Below are 16696 nucleotides of genomic sequence, written 5' to 3'. Positions count from 1 at the left end.
GGCAGTGTAAAACTAGAGGGATGGCAGTTATTCATCACCACCCACCGCCAACTCTTGGGCTACTCTTTTGTTAATTCATTAATAACTGTTTTAGATTGTTAAAATTACACACTATTATTACTATTATTAACATTAAACCTAAATTTAAAAATAATTAATAATTAGAATTGAGCTTTTGTTCTTTTTTATACAGTTCTGAGAAATGGGCACAGTACGACATAAAACAAGTGACGAAACACGTAATAACGTGAAGTTTTCTGAAGGTTATGCACTGTACAGCTAGTGTATTACGCTATCATCGTTAAAAGCAGTAGCTATTAAAGATTCAAGTTGTAATCACTCTGTATTATTTGTTCATTGGTTTCTACAGTTTTGTTTTTATAAATTAGTTACCACAGAGAACCAAACTTAGAATATAAATTTCCTATTTATCTCTTGACACCAAAAACATCTATTTTCTATTTTTAGACAAGAATCCATTGCAGGACTTGCTGTATTTCTAAATAATTTGCACACTTAATTGCCTCAGCATTATTGGTTTACATTCTTACTGAACGATTATCGTCCGTGGATGTAAACTACTAATGAACCGTTTTTTCATATAGCTATGGAACTCATTACCAAAATTTTATCATTTAAAGAGTTTGTGAATACAAATTAATAGAATAATCAAGCCGCATTTATTCAGTGCCACATAAAATCAAATTAATATTCATAGGGCTTTTTCCATATCCAGCACATTCCACGAGCGAGTACTTATTGAAAAATATTATTAGTTTTACAATGATTATGAATTAAAATATATTTTGTAAATGTGTGTGTACGTTTTCTTACAGCAAAGCTACATTAGACCATATGCTGAATTCACCGAGAGGAATTCAATCCCTAATTTTAGCGTTGTAAATCTGAAGACTTACTGCTGGTTCTAGCAGGTGGCCTTCATAAGCTAAGCGTATACACCAAACAGAATAATAAAACGTATTGTGTGTATTTTGTGAGTCCAAAATCTTGTAAGTTTAAACAGGGAAAAGTAAAGTTCTATATAATGATTTCAGTTTTATTGGACTAGGGTAATTAAAGACACGTTATTAATTATCAAAGCGTGGTTTAACTAGGAAAATAAATTGAATGAAACGGACGTATTGAAAGCTGGATAATCAACAGCGGGCATCTTAATAAATGTTGATAATGTTGACTATGGTATGATAGTCCATATTTACTTTGGGAATAGCATGTTTGAATTGTATGTTATATACATACTTTGTTACGTATTTGATTAATTTTAGAGAAAGTAATGTAAAGTTTGCCTTTTTTAGATCAAAATAAAAGGCATTTTGAAGTTTCTTCTAGTTTCTAGTTTGCCACAAACACGGTTAAACATTCTTCTAAACCTATAGCATCTTGAAAAATCTAACTGCTTCAACTGGTTGCAAAGCAGGCATGCCACAAATAATATCTTACTGGAAATGCTACAACGTTTTATCACTTATACGAGTGTACTCTATATAGTTTAGATGAGTTAGGAAACTGACAATATTCAAAATTAAATTTTCTATTGTATCTCAGAACGGCTGGTATGGGTATTAACACTTTTACTGATAAAGCAGAGGAAAACGTTTCGATCTTTCAAGGTCTTCTTCTTTGTTCGCTGTTTCTTTGTAAAAGTGTTAATACCCATACTAGCCGTTCTGAGATACATTTTTTCATCAAATGGGTTTCTCGTCATCAAGAAAGTGTACGTGGTTTTGCTTTTACTTATTGGTCAGAAAAGAATCTGGCCAATTTATTTTTTTAGAATCTATATACGTAAATAATAGTTGTTGGAGTAATATTCATCCACAAATACAGTTATGTGATATATAAAGTTTGGTTTAGCCAATGTAAAATAATTTTGGCGAATACTGTTAAGTGGTAGATTAATTTTGTTAAAGTTTTGTTTGGCCAAGCGTGTTAAGGCGTGCGACTCGTAATCTGAGGGTCGCGGGTTCGAATCCCCGTCGCGCCAAACATGCTCGCCCTTTCAGCCGTGGGGGCGTTATAATGTGACGGTCAATCCCACTATTCGTTCGTAAAAGAGTAGCCCAAGAGTTGGCGGTGGGTGGTGATGACTAGCTGCCTTCCCTCTAGTCTTACACTGCTAAATTAGGGACGGCTAGCACAGATAGCCCTCGAGTAGCTTTGTGGGAAATTCAAAAAAACAATTTTGTTAAAGTTTTGGAAACCCTTTTTGGTGTATCCGAATCTGTAGTGAGAACGGTCACGGATTCGCAACCAAATAAAATATTTTACCACTAAAGCCACCGAATAAGGTGGTGGAAAATCAAATGTTGCTGAGATTCATTTGTGACGTGGTAACCTTCGGTATGATTAAATATACATATCTTAGTATGTTTTCGAAGGACACGGAGGACACGTTTACTGCTTAACAATGTATTGTGATAAACTGCCATGAACAAAAAGTCATCGTAACCAAAGAATGAACTCCAGAAAGTCCAGAAGTAAAACCTTCAGGATAGTTCTGAGGCATATTTAGAAGCAATATATTTTAACTCTTCTACTGGTCAAACGACTTTCTGAGAGTTCGACGTTCCTCCAAGTAAGGACTATGACAGGATCATTCATAAAGTTAAACGTCATCTATTTTCTGATAAGAAGAATGCCTCGCAAAAGCAGAATCCATCAATATCAAAGATAATGTAAGAGAACCAATTTGTTAATGAGCAACGGAGGCAGCTATCTATCTTATCGATCAGATTTAGGTCAGAGGCTGCTCGTTCTACCCTCCCACAGCCTCTCGGGTATCCCAAAAGAGTTGCAACAGTGGTAAAGGAATCCCATGTAATTTTGTTCCATAGCCCATGAAGTTTAGTTGCGCCACTCTAAAAAAAACTAGCTTTTTTTACCAAATACATTATTTTAAACAAGCCAACTCGGTAAACTCCCAATTTTGAGTACTTTGAATTTGACGATATTCGTGTTTCAAGGGTTGTAACTAGCATCATATTTTAAATTATTCTGATTTTTAAAATCGTATTCCACGAATGCGTGGTGCTCCTAAAACGTACATGTTTCATCTTGGTAATTTATTTAGTGAAAGAGTGGTTTAACTTTATGATAATTTATTTAATTTTGTTGTAATAGTTCATGTAATTCGTAAATTGACGCCACATAATACAAGAGCCCTTTGACGCGAAAATATAACTATAGAATTCAGTTTCTTACTTCCACAATATTCTATGTCACGATAGTATTAATAGCAAAGTTTGTTTGTTTTTGAATTTCGCACAAAGCTACTCGAGAGGGCGAGCATGTTTGGCGCGACGGGGATGCAAACCCGCGACTCTCAGATTACGAGTCGCACGCCTTAACACGCTTGGCCAACCAAAACTTTAACAAAATTAATCTACCACTAATCTCGCCCTTTCATCCGTGGGGGCGTTATAATTTGACGGTCAATCCCACTATTCGTTGGTGAAAGAGTACCCCAAGAGTTGGCGGTGGGTGGTGATGACTAGCTGCCTTCCTTTTAGTTTTACACTGCTAAATTAGGGACGGCTAGCACAGATAGCCCTCGAGTAGCTTTGTGCGAAATTCAAAAAACAAAACAACAAACAGAAAATGTATGGGAATAGATAGCCCTAGGGACAAACAGATTTGACTGAACATTATAACAGTAATATGTTTGTTCCTACATCGCTGAATGTTAGTCGTTAAAATACAGATGATACATATAGTAATTAAAATGCTAGATAATTAACTGCATATATTTCTACAATGAAAGTATAATATTTCAGTTATTTTTATCGTTTAAGAAACTGAAATTTTGAAATAGCAAAAGCGTTTATAACATCTAATGTTGTTTTTAAAATAACACATTTTTATTAACATTCTTACAACCGGCTAGCTTCTCAGTAATAAAGAAAGGTTAAGCTGTGCTTCCATTTCCATTTGTTATACAGCGCGAGGACGCCTTATTTAGAACTAATTAGATAAACAGTCACCAATGTATCTTAATAATCATTTTATCATGATTCAATTTGCAAATCTTAGGAAATTCTTTCACTGATTTTTATAGAGAATTTCGGTGTCATAGCTTGAAGTGGGCTTTACATATTTTTCGACTATTAGCAATGGAATAACATAATATAAGTGAAGAAATGGTGTTAAACCAATAAAATTTGTTTACAAGCATGGTCTACAATTATACGAATACTTTTTCTAATACATGTTTCGCATTGAGAAAAGAATGCAGGAAAAATGATAATGTTCAGAGGCGAATGAAAGAAAACTTACTGGTTTCAATGCATTAACACTTTGTGCTATAAAAAACATCTCTACGAAGTTAGTATGGAGCATAAAACATCATAATCTTCGTTAGAGTTATAAAGTGATCGTTAGAATTATACGCTAGGAATGAATAACATCATTTTACTAGCTGTTAGTTAGAATGTAAGACTCTGGAAATACTTTAAAGAGAAAGGAGTAAAGTTATTTTAAAAATTCGTAAAATGTCATAATTTACGGTTTGCAATATTGAGTCGTGTTCGGTACAACTACAAGTTTGGAATTATCTTTCAGAATTGTTGTGTTTTTGTTTTGTGTTTTGATGAGTGAGAGCCACTTTGTACTTGGTATTCTCAACCAAAACAACAGCTTATTCGACACATGGACTAAACGACCATATCAGACAACAATGTTTGAGACACGTGGACTGAACGATTGATTCAAACTACAATATTCACGATGCATGGACAAAGTAATCAGGTCAGACTAAAATGTTCGTGAAACACGGACTAATCGATCAGATCATACTCCTACGTTCAGGTATAGTCGTCTATCATCTAGAAACTACTCGCCAGACGAAGGACAACCAGTAAGTAAAACTTTCCACCGATACAGTAGAATGTGTTATTAACTATTACTTTTATTACGCGCCCACAACTGAAGGTGCGGATAAGGGCTAATCTACATCTCAGCTTCGCATCTTGAACCATGGAACCTTCAATTCGATGTTCTTAATAGCCTCGCTCTAGCTATGAAATAATCATGGCTTAATGTGTCATATCTTAATAAAGTCCTCTAGTGGCACAGCGGTACGTCTGAGGACTTATAACGCTAGAAACTGGGTTTCGATACTCGTGATAGACATAGCACAAACAGCTCATTATGTAGCTTTGTGGTTATTTTAACAAACAAGCTCCACTTCCAGTGGCACAGTAGTATGTCTGCGGACTTACAAAGCTAAAAATCAGGTTTCGATACCCGTAGTGGGCAGAGCATAGATAGCCCTTTGCTTAGCTTTGTGCTTAATTCAAAAACAACAGAAACATCACACAAACAGATCTCAACAAAGTACTTCTACGTGCATCTATAAAGCATAAGTTAATTCTTTAACAGTGTTGAAACATGCGTATAACAAACAAACACGTGCGTAAAGTAAAACCATTATTATCTTGAAATTATTAAAACAATAATATTCATTCTGGTATAGAATAATCCTTCATATGAAGAATGTATATATATGTTTTCTACCTATCATAAGCGTTATTATGTTACTTTAAATGTCTTATTGTTATACATTATTTATTTCTTGCAATTTTAAAAAGCTGATAGCACGAACGTGATTTTAATTTACAAGTTTATATTTGAAACTAATAATTCTACAAACGAAATGCCATGACATGTATAAAGCAGAAACGTGATATAACTCGGGGATTATAATTATTTTCAAGGTAATTTTGGATCTATCTTAATTTCAAAATGTTATCTTTTCCTCTTCTTCGGACTTTTTAATTTTTCTCAACATTTAATTTACAAACGATTAAATCGATTAGTTTGTTTTATGCTCTTAAAATCATGTTTGGTCAACTTTGAGTTGAAAAAATTGTTAGAGAGTTCATGGCCTGATGATTGGAGCACTCGACTTGTAGGTTTCGCGAGATCTAAACCTATTGGCAAACATGCTTGCCTTTCCAGGAGTAAGACTTTATATTGTGATAATCAATCCTACTATCCGTTGGTAAATGTAGCTCAAGAGTTGGAGGTAGAGGGTGTTGACTAGATACCTTCCCTGTACTATACAACTAAAAAATTAGGTACGACTTGCACAGATAGTTCTCGAGTGGATTTGTGGAAAAATTCAGGAAACAAATAAATCAACAATGATTACCACCGTCGCTTAAGACAAAAATCAGACTGTTAGAAAAATTTTGAAAACCAGAACATTCAAATAATCAGTTATAATTGTGTTTTTGTGATCTAGGTTTACATAATCTTTTATCATTTGACGTGTCAGGTAGCCATTTTGCATCTTATGATGATCTTTGGTATGTTTCGTTTTGTGTAAATTGTGTTAGAACGTGATCGATTTTCATGTGAATTACATAATACTTCAGAACTCAAATTCTAAATAAAACGAAAATAGTCTGACATGTCAAGTATTAAAATTACACGATGTTTACGTAATGTCGCATGATCCATGTACGTTTAGATTAAAGGAAAACATTCTATATATTCGAAGTTAACAATATAGTTCGTTTTAATAAAAATTAATGTCAGCACATTTCTGCCAATTAGTGACATTCAATGGTAATAAAACCTTTATGATAAAAATTCTTATCATTATTTTCACTTACTTTCACAACTAGGTGGACCATCTGACCATCTGCCTGAAGCAGTGCACCTGATATCCTTTGAACCCACCAACTTGAAGCCTTCCATGCATGCAAAGTGGGCTTTGCTATGCAATTTGTTTCCTTCCACGGCCATCACACGGTTGTGATCTACTGATTGAATCGGCGGACAGTCCACATCTGAACAATTTTAATATTGGTAATGAGAAGCTTTGACTTTATCCTTACATAATTCCCCTATGTTGGAATATATGATAGCTGTTGGTTCACTAGTCGACTGTTATATCATTTGTATTAGACTTTTCTTATAATTTTAGTGCTATGACACTGTGGAGAAAGCTAATTAAGTGAACAGACTTTATATATAAATATCTAAAGTAACAATAAGTTTAATAATACCGAACTGTTTCTAATCTTTTACAGCAGTTAGTACTTTCAATCCCAACGACATCTTATGCAATTCCTGAGTTAAACGTTCAATTCAAAGATCCCAGAGATTAGATACAATTACCCCTAATTTTGATCTGCTGAATAGATGAAGGAAGATGATTCAACAGCACGTGCTGACACAGCTTTTCTTAGTGAAGTCGGAATATTTAATTGAAACGGCGCCTCATGCGCAAGGTGGCTAAACATCACGATCAGGAACCTCTAGAATTTCGGCATAGCAGGTCCTAGTTTTGAGCAAGAGGAAAACCAATCAGTCAGCGAAAACCACTACCGTGAAGACATTGCTTGGCTCTTTTATAATGTAAGTCCGAAAGATGTTCCCCGACCTCACGTCTCGAATTTTGAATACTTACAGAATTACAGCGCGGCATGCTAACAATTATACCACGTCTCACGTAGCATTTTCAACATATACAAAGTCTCTGAAAATTCTGTTAACTTCTACGTAGATTACAGGCTGAAACGATGTGCGGTAAATTTCATTTGTTTGTATTAACTAACAATCCTGAAAATATAATTTCTATTACATAACTCTTCCTTCAGACCAGTGTTTTTAAAACGGTTGGTCGCGAGCTTGGCTTCTAGAAGGTCTCAAGTTCTCTGTATTAATTCTACATTTTTTTCGGTTCTTGAGGTGTCTGAGAGGTGCACATAACATCTTTGTTATGAACTATGACATGAAATATCCAGAATATTTTATCGTTGTTGAGATAATGGGTGGTCGCGACGTACAAGATCCGGACGCGGGGCCATCTTGCAAATCCAGCTGAGAAACACTGCTTTGATCATCAGATATCAGTAGTTTCTATCTTAATTTCTTAACATTAATCTTTGTATCAATAATTACAGAAGTTTAAAATGCATAATTTTCTTACAAATTGTTGTTCTGAATTAAGCACAGAGCTACACAATGGACTATCTGTGCTCTGCCAACCAAAGGTATCGAAATCCGGTTTTTAGCATTGTAAGTACGCAGGGGGCTCTCTCACAGAACCATTATCTTTGGGATTCTTAGAGATGTATTTTAGAACTTCTCAGGTTTATCCGTAAAAAGAGAATACGGATTACAAAAAGAAGCTCGCTGCACGAGGAACGTTTATCCATTATTGTGTGAAGCAAATGCATTTAGAAGAAAAATGTTCTGTTCGAGATAAAATATCAGTATATTTCAAGATTATGACAAATTTAGTTAATCATTTACATAAAATGAATTTGTGAATTTCGCGCAAAGCTACACTACGACTACCTGCACTAGCCGTCCTTAATTTTGCCGTGTAAGACAAGAGAGAAGACAACTAATCATCACCACCCACCGCCAACTTTTGAGTTATGCTTTTACAAACGAATAGTGGGATTGACTGACATATAATAACATCCCTACGGCTGAAAGGGCAAGCATGTAAGGTGTGCCGAGCACTGTAACCATTTGGCTATGCCAGGCTGCACGACGATTCAGCCATTTTGATAGAAATTACTGAAATATTATTCATATCTTCATTTCAAACAAAAGAAAAAAGACAGACAGAAAAACAATATTGCTTAATTAATTCAGGTATGTGGCATTTAGTCAATAAATATGTTTGCTTACAAAATGGATTATCGGAGCGAATGAGGCCTATCGGTGTTAGCTCGAGAGCTCAGAATGTGAATCAGAGGATTTTTTTTTTTGTTTACAGTCTCTTGCCGCAAACTGTTAAATACCATTAGCCTGTCAAACAAAAAGTTGGTGATGGATACTCTTGACCCGATAACTAGTCAACCGATTCAAAATTAGAGATAGCTGTGCTCAGACAGTTGTCTGTGAAGCTTTCCATGTTAATTCTGAAATAAATAAACAAGCAAGATAAAAATTTAATATTATTTCCAGAGTCAATTATCACCCAGTTATTTTTCAAACAAGCTACGCTCTAATGTAAACTGGCTGTGGAAGGTATCGTGCTGAGTGTCCCGGGCTGCAGATCGAAAAGTTCTAGGTTCGAATCATGAAGCCGCTAAACTTGATCCGCACTTTTAGCTATGGTCGAGGAGCTAAAATAATAGTTAGTCACATTATTTAATGTGATAAAGTCTATTTGGCGGAGGTTACAAATGAATAGATTTACTGTCTCTTCTTATGAGTAGTTCAAAATAAGAGAGGTCCAGCATGGCCAAGTGGTTAAGGCACTTGATTCGTAATATGACGGTCGCGGGTTTGAATCCCCGTCGTATCAAACATGCTCATCCTTTCAACCGTGAGGGCGTTATCACGTGACGGTCAATCCCACTATTCGTTGGTAAAAGAGTAGCCCAATAGTTAGCGGTAGGTGGCGATGACTAGCTGCCTTCCCTCTAGTCTTACACTGTTAAATTAGGGACGGCTAGAGCAGAAAGTCCTCGTGTAGCTTTGCGTGAAATTCAAACCAAACCAAAATAAGAGAGTGTTGTACTACTTGAACTGTGGAGTTTTCTGACCTAGATGTTTAACTTGTGTGTTGCATAAGCTGTCTTTCAGATTACAAATACAAAACAATATATTTGATATAAACAATAGAAGCACATAACATATATATTCCATTACTTCAGAACATTTTACAAGTCATTCCTTAGTAACTAAACTGGGTTATTTATTTATTATAAAATTATTGTCCGTCTGTAAATAAGCAAGAAATTATTATCCAAACAAATTATTTTTAAGTGTCAATCTAGATATATTACCTAATTGTTTGAGTGTTTGTTTATTATTATTTATTGTGCACTTAGTTTACCTTTTACAATAACGTGAATTCCATTACTTTCTCCTCGTGGCGTAATGCAGCTGTATTCACCAGTGTCTTCTTCTTTAGCGTAATAGATAGAAAGTCGATACTTCCATCTTCTTTCTTCAGCTGACAGGGACCATCCGCAAGGATACTGCCTGGAATTGTCCAGTAATAACATAATAACATGTTTAGGTGTAACTTCTGAAGTCGAAAGCATGTTGTCAAATAGTTCTTTTTGCTGCAATGTTTCTTGGTCTCAAATAAACAATGAGGAACTAGCAGACGATTTTCGCCACACCTTACAGAACCTCAAAAAAGCAACTAACCAAATAGCATTTCTTAACCTCAAAATCCCTAGAACTGATACATAATTCAAAACAAAAATCCACAGAAAAATCACCCATACTGTGACTCAGCATATGAAACAAAAGAAAAACTCAACATATTAAGAAACCAAATAAACGCAATCACAAAACTATGCTTACCCGATAAAATTAACGATCAAATCAACAAAATAAAACAACACTTCATCAACGTCAACAAATTTCCGCAAAGAAACGTGAAAAAATTATACATATACACCTACGTATACCAACAACAAATCCCAAGATAGATACAACAAACTACAAAACCTTATACTGCTGCATACTATATGTTCCCGACATCAGTGAAAAAGTAACCAACATTTGAAAAAAAATTATAACAAAAGACAACATTCCAGTAAACACCAAATTTATTCAAAAAAATCAGGTACAAAACTAAAGTCCATACTATGTAAAAACTACACTGACAAACACAACACCAACATAATTTACAAAATACAATGTAACAACTGCCACGACTTCTATACTGGTGAAATAAGCAGAAAAATGGAAACCAGAATAAAGAATACACACACACAGACAAAACACCTTCACACGTTTCTGAACACTGCAAATCAAATAAACACAACATAACCATATAAAACACTCAGATATTAAGTAAGGAAACAATATAAACAAACGCAAGATCAAAGAAGCTCTACTTATACTGCAACTAAAACCAAAATTAAACCAATATAAAGGAACACCTTTATATCTATAGTAATTAATAACCTAACATCCACCTGCAACATCCCATTTGTACTCTCGTTTCTAAGACATGTGTCCGTCAACGGTTACATTCAAACTCTCTGTTTCTTAACCTGAATATGACCAAGGAAAGTCGAAACGTTGTTCTCTCCTTATCAGTAAAAGTGTTAGTACCCATACCAGCCGTTCTGAGATACATTTTTATTTCAAGTGGGTTTCTAGTCATCAAGTACAACGTATGAATGGTAGCATTTCTTCTGAAAATCGTCTCAATAAGTCTGATTTAATACAGTCATGTAATACTTTCTGACATTAAATTACCATGACCTGTCTGTTAAGAATAAATCTGTGTTTATCTATTGTCAAATCAACAGGTTTACCTAACGAGACCTGATACTGTGGTTTTTTCCCTCTAATTTTGTTCTTAAGGTCTGATTTAACACGACTGTGCACTTCTTTTTTCTTATCTAACGAATATCTTTTCCGCCCGACGAGTCTAAATGTTTTTCTTGGTATTTTTCTCACTCGCTAAATTAAAAGGTCTGCTGGACGAAAACTGATGTCATTGTATTTACTCTATCATCAAACTAACGAGTCTAACTTATTAAACGTAATGATGCAGTACTTTTGTCTTTCACCAACCACGTCAATTATTTTAATTAATATTGTTATATCTTTTCCCCTTTATCAACCGAAATGGGCCAAGAAGACCAAAGTTTAAAGTCTAGTAACTTAATTCATCATCGACCTATCTTGTCTAATGAGATCTGATATTGATTGAAACTCGCTATTGTACGTGTAACCTTGCTTATTAAGATCCAACGACCTTTATGTGATAAGCCTGTGTTTGTCTATATCTTACCTGGTTCAATTAGAAGAAAAGGCTTTTAGAGGATTAACATTACTGCTACTCAAACTGAAGCTATCAGCTAATTCAATCAAATATAGGAAACGCCAAAGGATATTTAAATTAACTTTTAAAATTCTTACTGGTTAGTTTTAGGACTTAATATCTGCACACAAAGAGTTAGTCATTGAAGAAAATAATCAATTCCTGAACAGTGTGTAGCGATCATGTATTTAAAATCCCATAGTAAACACATGTACTAACGATGCACTTGCATAAGTATGTAAAATGAATACAGAATTTATAACACAGATAAATTTGAGTTTTATATGTTTAAAAATGTCAAGAAATTAATCCATAAAAATGACTGTTTGTTTCTAATAGATTTTGCCTCTGATCTTAATGTCAAGGAACGTCTTTCTTACCCTATACAATGTACAGAAGTATTTTGCTGAACAACATTAATAAAAAAAATAATTCGTATCCTAAATAATATATTATAGAACAGTGATAATTTTGTATCTACCACGCAATACTACTAAAGTCTAGATAAATGACCGACCTTTGGGTAGATGACCATGTCCATTCAGGATTACCATGTTCTCGTTGAAACAGACAATTAAGATGGACGATGCTACCTGGAAGAACGACCACTTCCCCTGTCTCGGTTATGTCAGCGTCTCCAGTCACCACATTGTATATTATTGTGGGTGGAGCTTGTTCTAAACACCAGAGGGAATTATGTTATCAATAACACACTATATATTATTGAAACGAAAAATGCCCCCAGCAGCACAGTGGTATATCTGCGGACTTACAACACTACAATCCAGGTTTTGATATCCACGGTGGGCAGAGCACAGATAGCCCACTTTGTAGCTTTGGGCTTAATTACGAAACTATCCAGAACCTTTTTATATTATCATGGAAAATATTTAATTGTATTTGTTATTATTATTGTTTTGATGTTTCAGTCCTCTTTGCGTTTTTCTAAACCTAGCTACAAATTATTTTGTTTATTTTGATTGATTGATTGTTTGAAATTACGCACAGAGCTACACAATGGGTTATTTGTGCTCTGCCCACCACGGGTATCAAAACTCGGTTTTTAGAGGTGTGACTCTGCAGCCATTTTGCTACGCCACTGGTGGATGTTTATTTTACGAGTGTTAGTGTTTATAAAACAAAATCTCGCTAATATTTAATATCAATATTATTACTATATCCTATGTGGGAAATGAGTTTACACTGATATCTTATTAAATCATCGACCCCCGCTAGTACAGCGGTATGTCTCCGGATTTACAACGCTAAAATCAGGGGTTCGATTCCCCTCGGTGGGCTGAGCAGATAGCCCTATGTGGCTTTGATATAAGAAAAACACACATTAAATCATCAGTAATCAATAATACTACAAAGCTTTTTTAATCCCAACTCAAAATCCAATAGATAAATGAAAGTTTATGATTTTACTTTATTTTCGGAAAAGCTGCAATTTGAATTTTGGTGAACTGTGCACATTTCCTGTAAACTTAAGAAAGAATTTTGTGTAGTAATTTTGAGTAAAAATAATTAGATATCCTTGTAAATAATACAGTAATCTGGAATTTACACTGTAAATTCAAATAAAATGGATTTCTGGAGTGACTATAAATCTTACTTTTGACAGACCACCTCGATCAAGTGTGCTGATCCACAAAAATCTATTAACTGGCTAACATACTGTGTGAAACTGATTATGACATATTTGTTTTTTCAACATCACGTGGCATTATCATTATCACACCCATTATATTGTTGGCTCGAATAATTTGAGCATACCCCATATATTTTTAGCATTTCTTTCAGCTTCAAGCAAGGTGTTTTGTGTATCTTCTACGTTTCTCATTTTGATTTCGTGAAGGTTGAGCATTGACGTTGAATATGTGCATTTTCATTATTTATTTATTTCTTGCGCAAACTCTGTGGGATCATATACAATTAATTGTATTTAGAAAAAAAATGTCAATATAATACATGTTTTAGTATGGCCTAAGTACTAACCTTGCAAAGGCCCGGCATCGCCAGGTCATTAAGGCACTCGACTCGAAATTTAAGGGTCGCGGGTTTGAATCCCCGTCACACCAAAACATGCTCGCCATTTCAGCTGTTGGGGCGATATAATGTTACGGTCAATCCCACTATTCGTCGGTAAGAGAGTAGTCCAAGAGTTGGCGGCGGGTGGTAATGACTAGCTGCCTCTCCTCTAGTCTTACACTGCTAAATTATGGACGGCTAGCGCAGATAGTCTTCGTATAGCTTTGCGCGAAATTTAAAATAAACCAAACTAACATTCCAAAATCATATCAAACTGTATATAATGACAGAATGAAAAGTTTAATTTGGAAAATGTTACCCCAATGTCACAGTTAAAGTGTTTGTAGTGTAATAACAAGTGTCAAACATCACACATTAAAATTATTTTTTGGGAAAATATTAATTTATATTATACTTATTATTTTGTTTTTCATTTCATGGATTTATTGGTGTTAAAAAAAAGATACCTTCACCGTAACGGTTCCTCTTGGTTATGAATAAAAACCCAATAACCCTACCGCTTTAGAAAGGTGGACCTTTCTTCTTGAAAGGCATACTGGTGATGTATTTCTTTTTTCTTCAGTTTATAAGTATGAACAGTTATTCTTCTTCGAGTTTTCACCCCTCCAGTGGCTCAGCAGTTAGTTCGAGGGCGTATATCGGGTTTCAATACACTATCCTCCATTCTAATTTTACGAATGGTATGACCACGTGATGTAAACGAAAGTGCACAATGGAAGAGTAGAACTCATTATAATCTAAATTTATTTTTGTTTTTGAATTTCGGGCAAAATTACACGAGAATGATCTGCGTTAGTCGTCCCTAATTTAGTAGTGTAAGACTAGAGGGAAGGCAGATAGTCATCACCACCCACTGCCAACTTTTAGGGTATTCTTTTATCAACGAATAGTGGAATTGACCGTCACGTTATAACGCTCCCACGGCTGAAAGGGCAAGCATGTTTGGTGTGACGAGGATTCGAATCCGCGACCCTCAGATTACGAGTCGAGCGCCTTAACCACCTGGCCATGCTAGGTCCATATTTGACAAGATATCAAATATAATATCATAATCTAAATAAATTGTTTAATTCTCTCAATCTTGTGCAGACTTTGTTGTTTTTTTAAATGAAGCTATCGTTACAAGAAGATTGTGCTGTACTTTGGTTCTGTGGACATGTCCTGACTGTGCTGAAATGGATATCTATCCGCTCGTTCTTACATACACACAAATAATTTTGCACTATTCTCATAAGATTCCCGGTTTTTCCAACTCCATCAGACCATAAATTCAGAACAACTCTACAATAGATATTCTGACGAACCTCATGGTAAATGATTTCTCTCTGCGTAAAAGTGATATATGATGTATGTGCCTAAGAATACCACAAAATTTATACAGAGGTAAGAAGTGTAAGGAATAATTCTATGTTTTGTGGTCGTTGTTTTTTTTATTAAAGAATTATATTGATTTGTCTGTAGTTCCATATTTATGTACCTTTGGAATCTTTTGAAACACATATCATGTTTAAACCACTCTCTGGTAAGTACAGAATATGCATGTTTAACAAAACAAAAAGTATTTCTACCTCCTAGCCATACGAAGGTTTTTGACAGACCTAAAATTACTGCGTAAAATTGTATAGTGTTTCATGTTTATGCGTCAGTTGGATAATAGTACCTAATTTAAAACATAAGCAACAAAACTGGCAAAAACTGTGAACAGTGTTATATGGCCACATGTATGAGATACACAAAATTCAAAGGAAGGCATGATATTTTTTCTCTTAAAATCTTTACCTAATTAAGTGGCATCGCTTCGTACCTGAGAAATTTCGCTGCAAAGTTGTGGCTACACAGCTGGGAAACGTAGAACTCCACTGACCATTGGAGCATGTCAAATTCCTCTGACCAACGAATTTAAACATGCCTACTTCAGAACACCTAATTTTCAATTTGCTGCCGTGAGGAAGTGTCATTTCTTGATCAATGGTCAATATTTTCCCTTCATAACTGGCCACTACTTCGGCGTCTGTTACTCGCAAAGAACACTGCCGAAAGATGGGTTGAAAACGATCTCCTCCTAGTGAAAAAGAAACAATCTAAAATTAACTAAAGATAACTTACTTTCAGGATGTGTTTCAGCTCATTGAGTTTTTCTTTTGTTTTTGTCGTTAAAAATCTTTCTTTATTACACGCTATTCAGAGTAATGTACACATTTAATATATGACGTTGAGCTCGTTCTTCGTACGTAAATTATAAACGTTGAAATTAATTTGTTTTATAAATAATTCATATTAGATTTCCGTACGCCATCAATTCTTCAGTGGACATAAAACTTACCACTAGTTTGCATCTGTTATATGATATTCCTAGTATGACACTCATTGTTACCTTCATACATAGGATAATAGTTATAGCATAAGACTCAATTTTTATGGCATTGAACTAATGCAGCTTCATCCAGGTTTTTCTCATCTTTGCGCGGCTCTATAACGCTTAGATTCTGTGCGTGAAAGATAAATCTTATCGTAAACAAAATTTCTGAATGACGACTGAAAAAATAATATATTAAATATACATATATGTTACGTTCAATCTCAGGATTCCACCATCGAGAGGAGAATTACCGATTTCCGATTTGAACATGTTAAAATTAAAAATTATTAAAGTTCAAAATGAAATCTTATATCGGTGATTTTATTAATTATTTTCTTTAAAATTTGAAACGAGAAATACCAACTAAGCAAAGAAAGAGATATTTACGTCCTTGAGTAATACATTTTTTTTCAAATTGCAGTTCAAAAACTGTAGTAATCCAAAACACATATACTCGCAAATATAGAAAGGGCATTTCAATTCGTTCTTTGATAACTTTATAA

The 16696-nt window shown here is 34.6% G+C and overlaps 1 protein-coding gene across 1 annotated transcript in view; it reads right to left on the bottom strand.

Moving 5' to 3' along the window:
• Positions 1 to 16696, bottom strand: part of LOC143228563 (locomotion-related protein Hikaru genki-like) — a 76897-nt gene that overhangs the window by 12944 nt on the left and 47257 nt on the right. Inside the window, exons 4-7 of the mRNA XM_076459802.1 lie at positions 15639 to 15896; positions 12300 to 12459; positions 9827 to 9975; positions 6636 to 6812 (exon numbers count right to left, since the gene is read on the bottom strand). Coding sequence (XP_076315917.1) covers positions 6636 to 6812; positions 9827 to 9975; positions 12300 to 12459; positions 15639 to 15896 — 744 coding nt within the window. The remainder of the gene's footprint in view (positions 1 to 6635; positions 6813 to 9826; positions 9976 to 12299; positions 12460 to 15638; positions 15897 to 16696) is intronic.

This window comes from Tachypleus tridentatus, chromosome 10, assembly GCF_004210375.1.
Source record: "Tachypleus tridentatus isolate NWPU-2018 chromosome 10, ASM421037v1, whole genome shotgun sequence".
Lineage (NCBI taxonomy): Eukaryota > Metazoa > Arthropoda > Merostomata > Xiphosura > Limulidae > Tachypleus > Tachypleus tridentatus.
This window is presented reverse-complemented; position numbering and strand designations above follow the sequence as displayed.